Below are 18,412 nucleotides of genomic sequence, written 5' to 3' on the forward strand. Positions count from 1 at the left end.
TTTGATATCACAAATTCATTTAGTGATATCACAAATTCGAATTTGTGATATCACTAATTCCATTTAGTGATATCACTAATTCGATTTAGTGCCACTATTCTATTTCTTGATATCAAAAAAAGGGATTTGTGTGAAAAACATATGGGAATTAGTGATATCACTAATTCGATTTGGTGATATCACTAAATCGAATTAGTGATATCACTAAATCGAATTAGTGATATCAGTAATTCGAATTAGTGATATCAGTAATTCGAATTCGTGATATCACAAAATCACAATATATACGGCTTGCCATATCCATACGAGCGCGAGCCAGACGATATCCGCGGGTAAAAGGCACAGAAATAACAATTCGTTGGTAAAAGGCCGGCCCGGTGTACGTACGTACGTGTACGTACCGGTACAGTACCGTGTGTATCTGCTTTGTTTTTCGGCTTACCTTACGGTGTTTAACAAGAAAACATATGATGGAAATACCAAGGTCAAGAAGAGACAATGATACGACGATTGCCATACACAATGCCTACCAATTGTGGGTGGAGCAGAGAGACAAATTTGGATTTAGATTGGGAGTTTTATCGTGTGAAAATTTGAATGAGATTTTTGCATTGCATCTACTGAACCTTCACTCGACTTGCACTACATGCACCGCCTGCGCCCCTCCAGCTACCTCCATGATCAGTGCCGGGCATGGGCCGGAGGAGGAGGCGACCTCTGCCGATGGTGATTGCGTGCGAAGTCGACGCATCGAATCTCGGGAGACTCTCGGTCTCAAACTGAAAGTCAAACCACCCAGTCCACCAAGACCCAGCCAACCTGCCTTGCCTCAGTTAACTATGTTCCTACGAGAAGGTGCACAGCATTGTATTTGTAATTAAAAGTAATCCAGCTGGATTCCAGGGGTGGTACGGTACCAGTATTCTGGAACAATAACTTTTGTCATATTAATTTTGTCATTTCTCTCTGAGACTGAGATCATGGAGATGTGACACCGCTATGCCTATGGCTATGATTGTTTCAAATCGGTATTCTGAACATTGTCTTTTCCCTGTCATATCTCTCAAAGTTCCCACCCATCTTTTCGTAAGCAAACCAATCAAAATCATCATTAGTTCCCATTTGGAGCCATTAAGTTCTAGCCAATAGGAAAGCCCCATGGCAGGTAGGGCGTATCCCCAAACAGTTGCTGGCATCGCGCAACTACGCATATATTGATGCGCTTAATTAGGGGAGCTGTGAAGGATTTTAGAGGGGAAGTAGAAAAGTAAGGAAAACAGAAAAAAGGAGGAATAAATATGTAGGGCCTAACTAATTGTAGGAATGTAGCATGAAACATTGTGAAAAAATTTAGAAAATTGTCATGGAAGATGAATGAATCTAATCTAAATAATATAATTATTTGCTTGACATTCAGTCGGCAGGGTATCGGATATTTGGTACTAAAAGATATGACAAAATTTATGACTGCTACCCCAGTCATAACTTTTGTCATATCTTTTGCTTGTATAAAAGGATTACGAGCATTTAAAGCTGCGTATTTTTGCTGCGCGCTAAAGAGACGAGACCAAAATTTATGAGAATTTTTGTGACAAAAGTAATGACATCCACCAGAATACCAGAGCAACCAAGTCTCACGCGTTGTGCGTGAGACTCACGCATTCAGGGTCCGTCTCACGCATGGCACCCATTTTTCTCACGCATCGGGACCCGACAGAAAAAAAGAGAAAAAGTAGCATTATTCGCCAGATTATACGACTGGCCAACCGCCTTCGCGTCTAGCCCGGCACGCGAGAGGAATCGAGAGTGCAGTCAGCGCACAGCTATACGTGATACGATGAATCGCGTGCGTGTATCTCATGATTTTGAAGCCCATATCTCATGCGCGCGCCTTTTCGCAACGTACGAGTGTAAGTACTGGCCGCGCGCGCACAGAGACGTCGAGTCATTAAAATCTCACGCATAACATTTTTTTGAACTTGGCATCTCTGGAATACCGATTTTGTCCTATCTCTGAGACACATGTGTAAGATAAAATATGGAGAAAAGACAATATTCAGAATACTGCCCCAGGTTACTTTAATTTAAAGGACAAGTCCAACCCAGCAAAAAAGTTGATTTGAATAAAAAATCCAACAAGAATAACTTTAAAAATTTCATCAAAATTGGATATAAAATAAAGTTATGACATTTTAAAGTTTCGCTTATTTTTCACAAAACAGATATGCACGACTCAGTGTCATGCAAATTAGTCAATGATGTCCATCACACATTTTTTGTTTTTTATTGTTTGAATTATAGTGATACAATATTTCATTTTTTGCAGATTTGAAAATAAGGACCAAGCTGACTGAACTATATTCTTAAACAATGCTGATTCCACATGATCAGGGAGGAATTAATCATTGATTCACTTGACAATAAGGAGAAAATTAGAACAAAATACAAAATAAATAGTGAGTGGATGATGTCATCAGTTCCTCATTTGCATACCGACCGAGATGTGCATATAACTGTTTTGTGAAATTAAGCGAAACTGTAAAATGTCATAACTGTCTCATTTTACATCCAATTTTGATGAAATTTTCAGCATTATTTTGTTGGATTTTTCTCTTTTTATTCAAATTAACTATTTGTTGAGGTGGGCTTGTCCTTTAACTTTACTCTTACATGTACATGTAGTCTTCTGTCCTATGCCTCTAATAATGAGTGTACCAGTAAGTACTGTAAGTAATTAATGTCTACTAAGAAATTTTAGATTTATCTTTGAGTTTGACTTGAGTCACCACCCAAGGGTTCATTACCATCCTGCCTGTGGGGAATCTAACCTTACAGGTAGGAGTGTGGTATGCCAATGCTGTGTAGCACACATTTTAAAAAATCATTAAAATATCCTTTTTTGACCAAAATTACTAATTTCCATACAGTATGCAGTACGGTAGCAATTTATTTTTCATTAGTAACTTGGGGGGGGGGAATTTTTGTATTCACCAGAGTGCTCAAAAACTTGAATTTTGGGCATATTTTTATCTACGCCCTCTATTGGTGGAAAGTAATATGGCAAGACAATTGTAGTTTTTCAATCTCTATTTTTAATTAAGAAAAATTTTAAAGAAAATTACTTATGATGAATAGCTGTAATGGATTCTGACAGTGTCAAAAAATCAAGCATTTATCCCAAAGAAAAAGAGAAAATAGCCAAACATTGCCAACCTTATTTTACGACACAGGGGGGAGTAACAGAGAACAAGGTTACATGTATATCATAACCTTGTTCATAGAATGAGTGGACTTGAGTCAAAGTTGAAAAAGATAGGCCGCAGACGGTGCAGAGTGCCACTGCCAGAGAACTTTGACAAAGTGAAGTTGAAGTCAGATTATTTAGATCTCGATCTACATCAGATGAGACGATGAAATTATTTACAGTCCCTACCCGAAGAGGAGGGGAAACGGGAGTGGCAGCACCCGCGGGAATGAGGGTAGCAAGGAGGCTTCTAGAAACTAGAGAGTAAAAATCATTTACTAACGACAAGGTATGCTTACTCTCCACGAAGCCAGGAATTGCTTCCCATTCATAAGACAGGAATAACCGTCGTTTCTGGGGTTTTATTTAACAATGTCAGACATTTTACTATAATTGGTGAGTGGAGCCAACGCTGTTCAGCAGAACAACCTAATATACAGCTTTTGGTTTACCCATTCATCTGCACGCACCGCCCAAAAACCTGAAACTTTCGCCCCAGAGACTAATACTTATCTTTTAAAAGATCTAGCCCTAAATCATGTAGATGGAATACAACTTCATTTCTGACATTTCTATGGTATTGATTTTATCAAAAAAGAATTTATAAAAAAAAATGAGAAAAATGTATTTTAATGAAAAGACAGAAGAGACTTGCCGGATGTTTATGCCGCCATCTTGTTTACTATTGTTCTTCCCCAACGTTACGCGATGCATGTATGAAACTTTGGCTTTAGAGAGTTTCCATTTGTCAATATCACTTTTAGCTTCTGTCTGGGTGTTTAAGTTTTCTGATCAGATCAAATACTGGTTGTAGATTTTGTCAAGTTAATCTCTATTAATATCATCTCATATTCTCATAGTAATAATAGATGTATATATTGAAAGGGTTTTTGCTGGTTTGGCTTGCAGTCAAGGTTCAACTCCATGTTTTGGGGTATACATGTTTTGACTCTGAGCATAGAAAAGGAGATTTGCAAGATGACAATTGATGGGACATGGGTATAATGATTTACGACTACGTTTATAGCCATAATTGATAACTTTTTTCCAATATCTCATTATATTTAGTATGCTGACAGCTGGCAATTTTACCTGTTTTTATTCCTTTGTAAAACTTTCTACATGTAGATCTTCCAATTTCTCCTGGAGACAGCGGGGAAAATGATGCAACTAATGGGATACTTGGAAACCAGCCATCCAAAGGAAACACTGACACTGTCCATATAAAACAAGAGGACTTGCAAAGCTCTAAAGTGGCAATGCCGAAAGAGACATCTGTTGGTGACACCGATGTCGCTAAAACCCAAGCTGGTAAAGATGATTGGATAGAGGAAAATGAAATTGAAGGAGGGTGTGTATATGATGTGCAGATAAAATTAAAGGAAGAAGTCATGGATGATGGCTATCAGGAGAATCAAGCTACTCGGTTGCAAGATGATGATGACGATGATGAGGATATTGAAGATGATGGAGAAGACAAGAATAAGCATTCCTCGGAAAGAGGTATGGACATGTATATCAATATTTTGTAGCTATTTATATGTCATGCCAACTTTTAAAATGCTAGCATTTTTAATGATGTGAAGATTATCAGCAATTTAAGTTATTATATAATAATGATAATAATGGATTTTCCAGGAAATGATTTTTAAAGGGAATATAAGGCAACAAAGTTATTGCATATTAATGCAAGTGATGCTGTCAGGGGTGTTCTACCTGTTTATGGTCAAAGGTAAATGTTTTGAATAAGCCAGTTCGTAGTTCCTTTCTGCGCATGATCAAAATATTCTACTCATGATCAGAGGAAGGTCATTTGTACTAAAGTGACATGGTGGTTTAAAATCTAATGAGATAAGCACCAACTTTGATGTCTTGATTATTCATATATTCTTTTGAATCAGGGTTTTCATTTGCATTCACAAAAACAACATTGCGTCCACGAACGACTGGTATTTCAGTTTGCCAAGTATATTTTGCAACATGCTAAATGCAATCAGAGTAGGAATGCAACAAATACCTTCATAAAGTGTTCATTGGTGTGCTATTTTAGTCACCTGGTCTATTCAATTTCTTCATCCTGCTATGTAAGGCAAGCTTACGTAATATTATCTTGCTTTGAAATCTGCCTATCATAATGAAAGAAACGAAAGGTCATTTGACCAAAATTGTCCATGAGGTAACTACGAACCAGACAGCTGGCAGCCGTCTGTTTTGAGGAGTTTTTTAACATTTTTTATTTCTCCTCGTACACAGACGGCTCACTATCGTGCAGCCACCATAGGGGAATTGCAATGCAAAATCCCCCCGTCAGGCTCTTCAATTTTTGTCTTTAAATACAAATTTTGAAAATTAACGCGACCAAAATGCAAATTAATATTCCCTCTTGGCATTAATTGCCAAAAAACGGATAAAAATCAAGTTAAAAGGAACAAAAAACTTCCCCGTTTTATCCGATCTTAAGTACATAAACATATAGCCATTGAGTCCCCTGTACAGATTGCGCTAGAACTTCGGTCTCTGTATTTGGTGAGTGAAGCCAACGGAGTTCAGCTGAACAACCAACGTAACAGAGACCGAAGTTTTTGGTGTACTACGAACTGGTCTATTGCTGCAATCTCCTGATGTATAATAGGCCCACCACACTTCTCATGGTTGATCAACAAGTGAAATTAAGAATTGTCATTAGAATACATTTTTTTAACACTTAAACCTAAAAAAGGGCCGAAAGGGGTGGGGGGGGGGGGGTGGAGGATACACAAATCACACTAAATAAAAATTTCCGCACACCATTGTCTCTCATAGGGTCATATGGTGTTAAAACTTGAAAAATATTACTAATAGTAGGCCTATGTCAAATTTGCTTTATATCAAGCCTGTGATGAATTCGCTTTGAAAAGGAATAGATATTACTTTAAATTTCATAAAAATGCATCCCTAGTTCTTGATAGCAGTAACTTTGCTATGCTATATTGCCAACATGTTTTCCAAAATATAATCAAGTTGCACTGAAAAGTGGGCTGGGCTTGGCATTCATGATATGCTTGTAATCCATTTACATTACTTTAAATTCCTGAGCTCATGTTTTCAACTTTGTAAGATAGCCTTGCTAGTACTGTTCTTGTGATTCTTTTTTTAGAATAATAGACATGATGCCAGCTTGATGGACATGATACCAACTTATTGTAATATGTTTGGGGTTGAATATAGCTCTTATAACACTATTTGAGAATTTCTTATACTTTTTTCTTTGTGTATTTTAATTTTATCTTCAAGACGTTAAAAATGACAGTACACAGAGACAGCTCAAGTTCAGCTTTAAAGTATTCCAAGAATTCTGTTCGGCAGGAGACCATGCTATTGGAGAATTATCAGACATTGACTTGACAATATTAGACCAACTATTGGGTAAATTCTATGCTGGTGTCAAAAGACAAAGTGGTGGGTCATACAGTAATAAGTCAATGCAGGCTTTGCGTTATGGGTTGCATAAATATTTCCATGATTTGCGAGGCATAGACATTATCAGGGGTTCCCAGTTTCTAAATTCTAGACAAGTGTACAGAGCTGTTCTACAAAAGCTGAGAAAGGAGGGCAAAGCCAGTGTGATGCGTCATAAACCTGTCAGTGAATCCGACATGACTAAAATTCTGGACAGTCTTGACTTGGACACCCCACGTGGATTACAGCGAAAAGTCTTTGTTGACATCATGACCCACTTTGTGTACAGAGGGGAAGAGAATCTACATGATATGAAGGCTCGTCACTTTGTTCTGTGTAGAGAAAATGGTCACCGATATTTACGCATGGTTAACAAAGCTACATTTAGTGACGAGTCAACTTTCCAGAAACGTATGTATGAAATTCGTGGGAGCAGTAGGTGTCCCGTTCAATCATTCCTGAAATTGCAGTCTAAACTGAATCAAGATTTACCATTTTTATGGCAAAAACCAAAGAAATTTGCACGAAGTCATGGGCCATGGTATGACGGCGTTCGTCAGGGAATCCACACACTTCGAAGTATGACAAAGACAATCAGCAGTGAAGCAGGATGTTCTGCTGACTACACGAATTACAGCTTCAGAGTAAAGACAAATACCCCCTATGATATCAGCTTAACATCAAAGGAACAAGCGACCAATTCAGGGCATCCATCCGAAACAAATAATGAACGTCATGGCCAATCTACATGTAGTAACCAGAAAATAATGAGTCAATTGATCTCAAACGCTATAGTGATTGGCCTTGGTCTACCACAGGAACCATCTGATCATGGACAATAGGACCAGAAATATACACAAAGCCATGTACATAAATTTGACAATGTTGTAACGCTCTTGGCTATTTATAATATTTTTGTGGCAACATTCCTGCTAAACATGGAAACCTAATGAATATTGTTCAGCTTACTGTTGGAAATCAGTGAACCAGAAGAGGCATGCAGTGTTCCAAATATAGGTCATGAAACGAGTTTACTATTGACTTGTGTTCCAGAATGATAGTTTACTCAGAATTTTAAAGGGATTTGTGAGGAGACACCTTTCATTCCAGACCACTTTATAATAAATACTTTCCCCATTCACTGGGAGTGATTTTCTGCTCATACATGTATACTCTCTTCTAATCATATCTTCTCAGATAACAAATGGCCGACATGTTCCGTGCCCAATCCATGTGATACAATGTTGGAGTTTTCAGGTGCTAGCCCAAAGAAGAAGACCAGGTATGCAGGGGGAGGATTTAAATGTTCAGTTGGTGGATGTAGCAAGACATATTATGATGGATATAGTATGCACGAGTTACCCAAACAAAAAGGATCGGTTAGAAGAGAATGGATGAATTTCCTCAAAGCCTCTAACTTTGATCCAGATGGACGATCTGTAGTGCACATCTGCAGTGGACACTTTGATCGTAGTCAATATGATGAAACACAGGTTATGATGTATAGGATGAAAATTCGGAAGCTATCTCCTCGATTGAAGCCAACAGCCATCCCTTCCTTCCATAAAGCAACCCATCCATTCCCACCAGACTTTTTTAATCTATAAACAACTGCCTTCATGACTATAGCAATGACCACGACTACAACTCAACGGCATGTACCACTATGGTTTGAATTACAGACCATGTCATAGATTACAACAAACACTTATTGGATGTCTACAAACAATCTGCAAGCCCTAACATGGTTGGATTCATGTCTACTTGAAGGTGTCCATCATTATTCATGTTACAAGACTTCTCCCATCATGATGTAGGCCTTACTCAGCAGCTCATGGTCTCTCAGTGCACAACTTTGAAAAGAGGTAAGTAGCCTAAATATTCAAGCTTGCAGGCACACATACTAGTTTTTCCATAGCAGTAGGGCTGCAAGTTGCAACATATTTTAAATGAGTAGTTTTATATTTTATAGTTTTATACTATGGAAACCTTTTCTGTAATTTTTCTCGTTTAGTTTGAACAGTTGAACGGTAGTGTACTGGCAATATGACATTCAGTATTAATGCACAAATTATACACTAATGCTCTTCCCAAAGTAGCAAAAGCACTAATGCACAAATCACCAATTCCTTTAGTATGCACCACACTGTGTGGTGTATAAACATTGTCTTTGCATTATACGTCATGTACATAAAGTCATGCCTACTGTCGTCAGTTATGTTTTAAGTTAGTTATCAGTTACTGTAATTATCATTTTAAAAGAAATATTTTTACATTTTAAAATCCATTGTGAGAAGATTATTATGTGTTTAAACAATTTTGTAAAGTTATAGACAAAAGACTTTACAAAGTATGTTGTTCGTACAATGTAGAGCCCACTTGCCCTTTTAAGTAATGAGTATTGTAAGAAACATATTTGCATATTATGGAGAGCCAATTTTGTTCACGTTCCAGGAAGTTTTGGCAAGACAACTGCAAATGCTGGAGAGGTTTTAAGAAAGGCTAAGAAGGAACATCAAACTGTCCAGTGCTCTTTAGTTGTAAGTACAGAGAGAAAATTAATATCCTCATTCTTGATTGTCAGAGTTTCGAGAAACCTATGAATGAAATTCATATAAATGCTGTTAAATTTTACCTAAATTTGATTATGAATTTAAGTGATTGGAAGGAACTATGTTTGCTGAATAATGAAGCTTATGTTATGTTATCAATTCTTATGCTTTTCTTATTTGAATTTCATACATTATTATGAAAACTCAGCACTATATTCTATCATTTAGATAATGTTAAATAGTGTGGAGTGACATGTATTAAATGATCTCAACCCCTGATCTGAATCAAATAGAGAATGAAGTACATGTATGAGGATTATACGTTATATTTAATCCTGCTCCTTTAACTGTGTTTTATTAATAAAATATGTGAATGGCTTAATCTTAAGGGTAAATGAACATTGTTACATATTGAAAATTAGGCATTTCTTTATCAGGAAAAATTATATTCAATCCTGCTCCTTTAACTGTGTTTTATTAATGAAATATGTGAATGGCTTATTGTTGAGGGTAAATGAACGTTGTTACATATTGAAAATTAGGCATTTCTTTATCAGGAAAATTGGCCTGTCCATCTGATGAGCCTGTTCACTCTTATACTTGTTTTTGTGTAATCTAAAAACTTGTTTGTTCTTGTTTTCATTTGTTAAACACAGGCTGAGTGCTCCTACAGTTATGATAGAGGCAAGCCAAGATTCTGAAACGGGGTGATCTACTGTGCAATGGAGATGACGGACGTGGAAATCGATATTCTGTAAGATCACTGAAGAGCCAGAAGTGGTTTGTGCTGGCCTGAATTCACCAAGATTTGACTTAAACCTTTAAACTTGCCCATAGAATATACACATTTTGATGAGCACAAGCACAAACTTGTGCACGCACTTAATTGCTATTCTGGTTCAAATTTTCTCCTCACTCGTGGTTTAAACTCCCAGTATTTGTAAACTGTACACAATTTCGTAGGGCCAAGAAGTACAAAGTTATATCATAACAGCATTATGTGAAACGGGGAGGAATGGAAAATAATGTTCACCTGTACACCGGCACATCAAAGTTGTCAAAACGTTGCACAAGAAGTAATTGACTTTAAAACATGTACCGATAATCAGCTTTCAGGAGAGAAAAAAATAATTTTTTATTTTATAAATATTCCTTTAGTATTTCTTGTTTTTTACCTTATTATTTATATTGTTCCTACACAATTTGTCAAACATTATTGCAGTCAGAAATAGCATCAAATTAAATAACCTTTTGTCAATAAATAAAAATAATTACTCATTTATGAATTTGAGCTGAAAACACATTTTTTGAGGAAGTTTGCATCTGACATGCACTTAAATTATGTTGTGTAATTTCTTTACTGCATAAATGGGTGTTGTTAATTTGGTCTCAAAAGCTGCGCATAACTTGGAAAAAATACTTGGTATGTTCCTTACACAGATTTGTTGTGAAAAATGTTTAAGTGGGGCCATTATACCCCCAGGAGGCCGTTTCATGAAGCTGTTAGTAAGTTAAGAGCAACTTTAAGAACGAATGGTGTTCTTTTCTTGCGTGCTAAACCATCGCCAATACCATTTGCCACCAGAAAGGATCACCTGTTGTTTTTTTTATATGTTTTATTGATTTTCAAAGGTTTATAATCATCGGATCAATATACATGTAACAAGAGAAAAAATAAGCAGCAAAAATAAAAATAAATAACAATGATAAGAATAATAATAAAACATATAAAACACCAAAACATAAATACTGCAGCATAAGATACCACTTAAAAAGCAAAACCCCCAAAAAATAATCATTAAAAAAAGACAGAAATACTTTGTCAACGTACAAATAAACATTTGTTTGGGGTATAATATCATTTTGAAGCTGCATGAGATCGTATACTGTGGTAGAAAGAAAAATTGACATGATTAGAAGAAAACAAAAAAAGCAAAAAGAGAAAAACAAAAATTGCAAAGCTAAAACAAACAAGAGCACAAGATATCACAGCTCATGGCTTCAAATTAAAAAATCAGCCCAAGCCAAAAAAGCAAAAAACAAACGCAAACCATGAAACAAGCCAAAATGTTAATGAACAGTGAACCATTTGTTTTGCTACAGTTTGAAACATGAATTAAAAGAATTAGATATTAAATTGGTGTAAAAGTGATGAATTAATGGACCCTACTCACAAAACAGAATAATAAAGTTAAATGATAAATGTTAATAAATTTTGAACATTCTTCTTGTTCCTTCCCTCCCTTAAAAAACCCAAATAACATTACCAAAATCCACAATGTAGGGATATGGCATGCCATAAAAAGGGGTAGACAATCCTCTCATATACATGTATACACTGCAAGGTAACAAATAAATCAACATTTAAACAACACTGTAACATATCCAATGCATACCATTTATGTTACAGTTACAATATACTTTGTCTTAGATACATGTAACACATTTCCATTGATCAGTTTGTTTTTATGACCCCCTAATAAAAACTAAACAAGAACAATATAATCAAATCCACAATGTAGGGATATGGCATACCATAAAAAGGGGTAGAATAGCAAAATCCCCAATGTAGGGATATTTCATAAATAAAAAGGGTTGAAAAATCCTCTCATACACTGTCAGGTACACTGTAACAAATAAATAACCAACACTGCAACAAATGCATACACATATACATGTATTACTAGCAATGTAAAAGAAGACTTATTTACAATAATGATACTTTGTCTTTTACATGTAACAAATTTCTATTGATCTATTTGTTTTTTATGATCCATGACAGGATTGGCTACCATACATACCATAATGTGGTATATATCTGAGATTAAATCATGCCATTAATAAGAAGCAAAAGGGCATCTGCCCAAGTGGGTGCACCCGATTAATCCAGTTGCTTTGATACAATAATCATAATGAATGGGTGAATCCTCTCTTGGATAATAAAACACATAATTAACATCAACACTCCTCTTAATGCCAAATGGCAGCATACCTGAAATTATACAAGTATTGTACTGCATATGAAACACTTAAAAAAAAACATAATTAGTTCTAAGTTTTTTAGCTTACTTGTTTACTTAGTCTTCATGTAAGAATTATATTAGTTTTTAGTTCTCCATGGCTATGTCCTCATTTGAACTTGATGTAATCTCTTCAGAATGTTTCTCATTGTCATGTAGGTTTTTGGTTAATTCTTGTTCCTTCTTGCAAATCAATATACTTTTTATTTTACCACAATGACCTTTCCTGAAGTGTCTCTATAACAAAGCTTGTCCGGGTATGAGAAAAACATTTTTTTCTTCTCTTCTTTCAGCTTTAGAAACTTGGGTTGTTTCTTTTTCAGTAGTTGCTGAACGCACCAAGATAAGTCTTCTGCGACAAAGACACATACTTCCTGGATGTTTTGCTGATACTTGGACTGCTCCAGCTTCTGAATACATTTTTTCCTGATCCTTTCCTTTGCAGCAAACGTAGCAAAAGCCACATGTATCCTCAGTTGTCATGGTTGTCCTGGATGGGAAACGGGGCGAGTTGGTATCCTATGGACCCTTTCTATTTGTGCTATGTCATCATTAGCAGCATCAGCATAGCGGATGAAATCGACCACAATCTTATGGCAATCTTCCTTCTCTACTTCTGACAACCCAAAGATCACAAAATTGCACCTTCTACTTCTATTCTCTAAGTCATCTAGTTTATCAACAAGGCTCTAGTTTTCTTCTCTGAGCCATTTCACTTCATCCTTCACATTACACAGGTCAAAGTCCATACTTTTATCTTTTCCTCTTGGCAGCTGAATTTCGTCGTTAGATCACCGATTTGTTTACTGAGAATATTTCCCAGCCATTCTTTGAAATGTGTTTCAAAGCGTGAGAAAAAATCCAAGAACCAAGGGGATGACTCTTATCTCTCGTTGTAGCTTAGTTCTTTTCTACTGCGTTTAGCCTCCATATTAGCACCGTGTTATAAAACACCCACCAGGAGTATTAAGGCCCTGTGCCACATTGTTCTGTGCAGGCCTTTGGATGATTTATGGGTAGTCACTTGTAATTCAACCGCAAGCAAACTTTGAGTGGGCAACCTGTGAGCTGGCGACCTGCAGGTAGCAATAATAGTCACCTATATTAAAGTTACAAGTAAGGCTTGTATGTATAAAGGTAACAGGGCCTTAAAAGGTTAAAAAGGGGAAAGAAAACTTAACCCTTCTAATGCTCTTTAATTTGATCTTAAGAGTAGATATAACTATTTTTTTTTACCATTCTGTGTAATATTACAGATGTCTCTTTCTGTGCTCATGGAATAATATTCATACATGAAAGTTCTACTCAAAGTGAAGTAATAGTGAAATACTGCCAATACATGTGTAAGCCATTGGAAATATAAATTTGTAATTTTAGGCCTATTTATCCATGGTATTATGCTGCCTTCAACCTGATTGAGATAAATGAGTACCTGTTAGAAATTTATTCCTTAAAAGTTAGTGTGCATAGTAGCTTCCTTGCTAAAGCCAGTGTAATTATGCTGCATTTTGGATAACTATTATTGTTCTATTGGTGTGTTTTTGTGCTTTAAACATATCAATATTAAGAGGTATCTAAATGTGTCCTCAGCCCTCCATATATGTGGCATAAAAGATCTTATAGGGATTTCAACTAATACATAAAATGCTTTGAAGCATTTTGTAATCTACATGTTCATGTATGTAAGACAAATGAATACTCTGTATAAGAATGTATTGCTGGGACTCCAGCTACATGTTAGTTTTAATAAAAGGAGAGAGAAAAAAAATAAGAGAATGGTGATGAAGGTTTGATGAAAACTTGTTTAACAAAGATATTTGATACTTTATACCTAACAGAACTTGGCTATTTCAGATTTTTTTAGGGATGGGGCAGTTGCTTAGAAATAGTCCTGTTTATATGCCACAATTGAATTCATATGCTTTGATGGATCACTTCTTGTAGAACTTGTAAATATATAAATGCAACTCGAAAACCAAACACAAATTCCATTGTTGCCATTATGAATTCCAGATTGTAGAGATAAGTTGAAATTTCATCCATGCAGATAAATGGCATAATGCAATCAGTTGCAATATGATTTTAACCAGTATTTTATTAGAGTATTATTGCAACCATGCCAGGTGTGTACAACTGTAGTTCATGCAATTGTTATTATACATAAATTCTGTTTTATTGCTACAAGATGGATGATGATGTAATTGTTACCATTTCAATCTCTTTCACTTATTCTTTGGTTAATACCACATTATGGGTATTAACACTTACGAAGTGGGTGATTCCAATTATGATTTTAAATGATTATTTTAGTGTTGGGATGAAACAAACACCAGTTGATTTTGTATCATTATTAAAACCCAAAGTTTGTTTTTTGAAGTTTGGTTCAGTATCAACTTGTAACACCATATTGAGAAATGATAATGTTCTGATTTCTACCCCTGATTTGTAATCGTATTATATTTCATTTGTGATGATTCAGATTTGCTAGTTTATTTCATTAATACGTGATTAAAGGTTGAAAGCATGATGTATCAAACCCTTCATATTTTTAAAGGAAATATGCAGAATTGAATTTGTTTTAAACTCAAATCGTATAGTAATTCAAAGATGTATTATGGCATAAAGACAGATTTTTTGGACAATCAAAGTTCACTCCCGTTCTGTTTTTGTCATGTTTGGAAGTTAACAGATGCAACATTATACATACCACTTTATAAAAGGCTATTTAGATTTGATATTAAATATATCTTTGTCTTACATGGACAAGTCTGTGTTACATTCTTCTTTTTTTTTATTACAAGCAATATCTTATGTGTCTGTACTCGACTAACAGGATCAGTATTTAAAAGCACTAGAAGCTCCCTTTAATAGTTTACATGATAAAGCAATATTTTGGGGTAATGATTGAGTGGGTGAAAGTATATGATCAAGTATGTTGTGAAATGGCTTGTAGACTAGTTCAAATGAAGAAATGGTGGTATTTGTAATGACAGAAAGAAAGAGAGAAAGGGTTCATCTAGAAGGAGTATTTAGGGTTAATCTTCAAATCTGGGGGGGGGGGCACTCGTATGTGCAGCCCTCAAGCCCCCCTCCAACCCCCTTCTCGTCTTTCAAGCAGTTCCCAATCATATTTTCATTATTTAATTGACCAATATTTTCTCCCCTGTCCTGAGCCCTTCATTTCTTAAAGACCCCATTTCATATTAAATTCCTGTTCACCCCCATTTGCAGAGGGCTATAATGGTAATACCATCGGCAACAATAATACTAATGATAATGGTAATAATGATTATAATCTTAATAATCATAATGATAATAATATTAATGGTGATGATGATGATGATGATAATAATAAAAATATATGAAAATAGAATAGACATAAAGAAAGATATAAAACATTAAAAAAATATTGGGGGAAAAAAAGAAGAGAAATATGAAGTTTGGGAAGAGAATAATGGGGGGGGGGGTAATTCTACAATACAGTAGGCCGCTGGTGCAGGCCCTATAATCGAATTAGCATGTTGGATTAGACCTTATTTCATGCAACGGCGTCACTCGGTGGCGCGCCGGGGGGGGGGGGGCTCTTACGAATACTCTTTTTTGGGTCCATGCAGCTTTCGCCAATATAGGCGAGGCGTGACGGACAAAAAAAAATCATATCCACGTTTTCCCTGCCTCGGCTGCTGAAAGCTGTTTTTTGTTGTGTTGTTTTAAGGGCAAAGTCCTATAAAGACGGAAGTTTTAAAAACATCTTAGCTTTATCCTTACACACACGAGATACTCTCGTGAGGCCGAAATGAATTATACGAGCACGCAAATCTATCATTCCATCCATACTACCTTAATGCCAATTCTTTCTATTCATCCCTAGGCATATAGGCGACTTGCCGCTTTATATGACTTTCTTTAAGCTATTATCATTTTCTGCCATTTTTCTAAAATGGATGAAAATATGGCATCGATGAATGAAGGGAGAAAGGGTGCATATGATACTTATAAGACAACGTACAAGACTTCAGGGAATAAAGTAACAAAGCGAGAATCCAAAATTCCCAACGGCCACTATGCAATCACACAATGGGGAAGGGGGGAGGGGGGGCTCCTAGGCCTACTCCAGTGCAGGTATGGTTAAAAAGTGACTGCTCATTAAAGCAAAGACATTTAACATGTTCCATATTCACTCAGAGGGTAGCTCCTAAATAACATACATTATCATGTAATTTTTTATTACCCCCCCGGCCCCCCCGAATATTATGGATATTTAGGCATACTTTTTTTGGGGGGGAGGGGGGGTTAATTTGTTATGGTCAGCTGGCAGCAAAATCTGGGATGATTTTATCCTTCAACCTCTCTTTTTCTTGTTTTTGCACCTTTTGCATCTTTCCATCTCTTTCAAGGAGAGAAAGAAAGAAAGGGAGGTTTCGTTACTGTGACTTTTCATAGAGAGGGCAAGAATAGATGGAAAAGATGCAAATATAAAGAAAAACAAAGAGAAAAAATAGAGAAAAAGAGAGGGGGGGGGGGGGAGGGCCTCTGTGGAAAGTCACACTAACAAAACCGACTCCAATATGGATCTACAGAGAGTCCATGGGATTTGTGACTGTATCTTTCATGTCTTCCTTTTTCTTAACCATGGAGGAAGACTGATGGACAAGGAGGGGAAGAGAATAAGAAGATAGTAAGGTGAGGATAGGATGAGTTTTATAATGCAATTAATGGGAAGGTGAATCAAATATAATGGGGAAAACGGAGGAGCGAAAAGTGCAATGATCTCCTTTCTTATCTGTTCTTATCTGTTTCGCTCTTTCCATCTGCCCTAGCTCTCTCTTACATCAAATTTCCTTTATATCTCTCTCCTATGGAAGCTTAAAAGTGCCACCGAGATGTTGAGATAATTATCCGGGAAGTCGACATCTTGAAAGCAAAAGATAAGATGACGAGATCCCAGATCTCATCATGTCGACATCTTTTAGAAGAGATGATGAGATGACAAGATTCCGAATCTCAGCATGTCAACATCTTTTAGAAGAGATGATGAGATGACAAGATCCCGGATCTCATCATGTCAACATCTTTAAGAAGAGATGATGAGATGACAAGATCCCGGATCTCATCATGTTGACATCTTGTAGAAGAGATGATGAGATGACAAGATCCCGGATCTCATCATGTCAACATCTTTTAGAAGAGATGATGAGATGTCATCATCTCGTAACTCGTCATGTCTACATTTTTAAGAAGAGATGATTAGATGACATGATCATGGATCGAAGATCTTGTCATCTGACCATTTCTTCTTAAAGATGTCGACATGACGAGATCCGGGATCTTGTCATCTGATCATCTCTTCTAAAAGATGTCAACATGATGAGATCCGGGATCTTGTCATCTGATCATCTCTTCTACAAGATGTTGACATGATGAGATCCGAGATCTTGTCATCTGATCATCTCTACTAGATGTTGACATGATGAGATCCGGGATCTTGTCATCTCATCATCTCTTCTAAAAGATGTTGACATGATGAGATCCGGGATCTTGTCATCTCATCATCTCTTCTAAAAGATGTCAACATGATGAGATCCGGGATCTTGTCATCTCATCATCTCTTCTAAAAGATGTTGACATGATGAGATCCAGGATCTCGTCATCTGATCTTTTGCTATCAAGATATCGACTTCCCAAGATAATTATCTCAACATCTCGGTGGCACTTTTAAGCTTCCATACTCTCCCCCTCTCTCTCATCCTTTCTTCACCTTTTTACCACATTTGTTTTTTGTTCCTTTTCGGCTATCTTTTATGTTTCTTTTCATTCAGTTATCGACACTGCTCGAGACCCTCCTCAGATATACACTTTCATAAAGTCTTATAAGAAAAAGAGAAAACTTAAATGAGAAATTCGCATATTTTGAGAAAACTTAAATGAGAAATTCGCATATTTTGAGAAAACAATTTTAATAATTTAGATCAAATTTCCTTTATCCCCCCTCTCATTCTCCACTTTTTTACCACATTTGTTATTTTTGTTCCTTTTCGGCTATCTTTTATGTTTCTTTTCATTCAGATATCGACACTACTCGAGACCTTCCTCAGATATGCACTTTCATAAAGTTTCATAAGAAAAAGAGAAAAGTTAAATGAGAAATTCGCATGATA

At 36.2% G+C, this 18,412-nt stretch overlaps 1 protein-coding gene across 3 annotated transcripts; it reads left to right on the top strand.

The window, feature by feature from the left end:
* The first annotated feature begins 425 nt into the window (after positions 1-425).
* Positions 426-15,014, top strand: LOC121409085. 3 transcript variants are annotated; one of them, XM_041600898.1, is made up of 6 exons: positions 426-859; positions 4,371-4,747; positions 6,518-8,547; positions 9,137-9,222; positions 9,891-9,988; positions 12,700-15,014. In XM_041600898.1, exons 1-3 carry the CDS (start codon positions 468-470, stop codon positions 7,522-7,524), a joined length of 1,776 nt encoding a protein of 591 aa, XP_041456832.1. In that variant the 5' UTR covers positions 426-467; the 3' UTR covers positions 7,525-8,547; positions 9,137-9,222; positions 9,891-9,988; positions 12,700-15,014. The 3 variants fall into 3 exon arrangements, with proteins under 3 accessions (XP_041456832.1, XP_041456831.1, XP_041456833.1); XM_041600897.1 differs by having other exon boundaries at positions 9,891-15,014; XM_041600899.1 differs by having other exon boundaries at positions 426-855; positions 4,373-4,747; positions 9,891-15,014.
* The last annotated feature ends 3,398 nt before the right edge of the window (positions 15,015-18,412 follow it).

Source organism: Lytechinus variegatus, chromosome 2, assembly GCF_018143015.1.
Source record: "Lytechinus variegatus isolate NC3 chromosome 2, Lvar_3.0, whole genome shotgun sequence".
Lineage (NCBI taxonomy): Eukaryota > Metazoa > Echinodermata > Echinoidea > Temnopleuroida > Toxopneustidae > Lytechinus > Lytechinus variegatus.

Coding starts and splice junctions, on each gene's coding strand:
- LOC121409085 (XM_041600897.1), top strand. CDS start 468: ATGATGGAAATACCAAGGTCAAGAAGAGACAATGATACGACGATTGCC. Junction 860..4,370: donor ATGTTCCTACGAGAAGGTGC/ACAGCATTGTAT, acceptor CTTTCTACATGT/AGATCTTCCAATTTCTCCTG. Junction 4,748..6,517: donor TAAGCATTCCTCGGAAAGAG/GTATGGACATGT, acceptor TTTATCTTCAAG/ACGTTAAAAATGACAGTACA.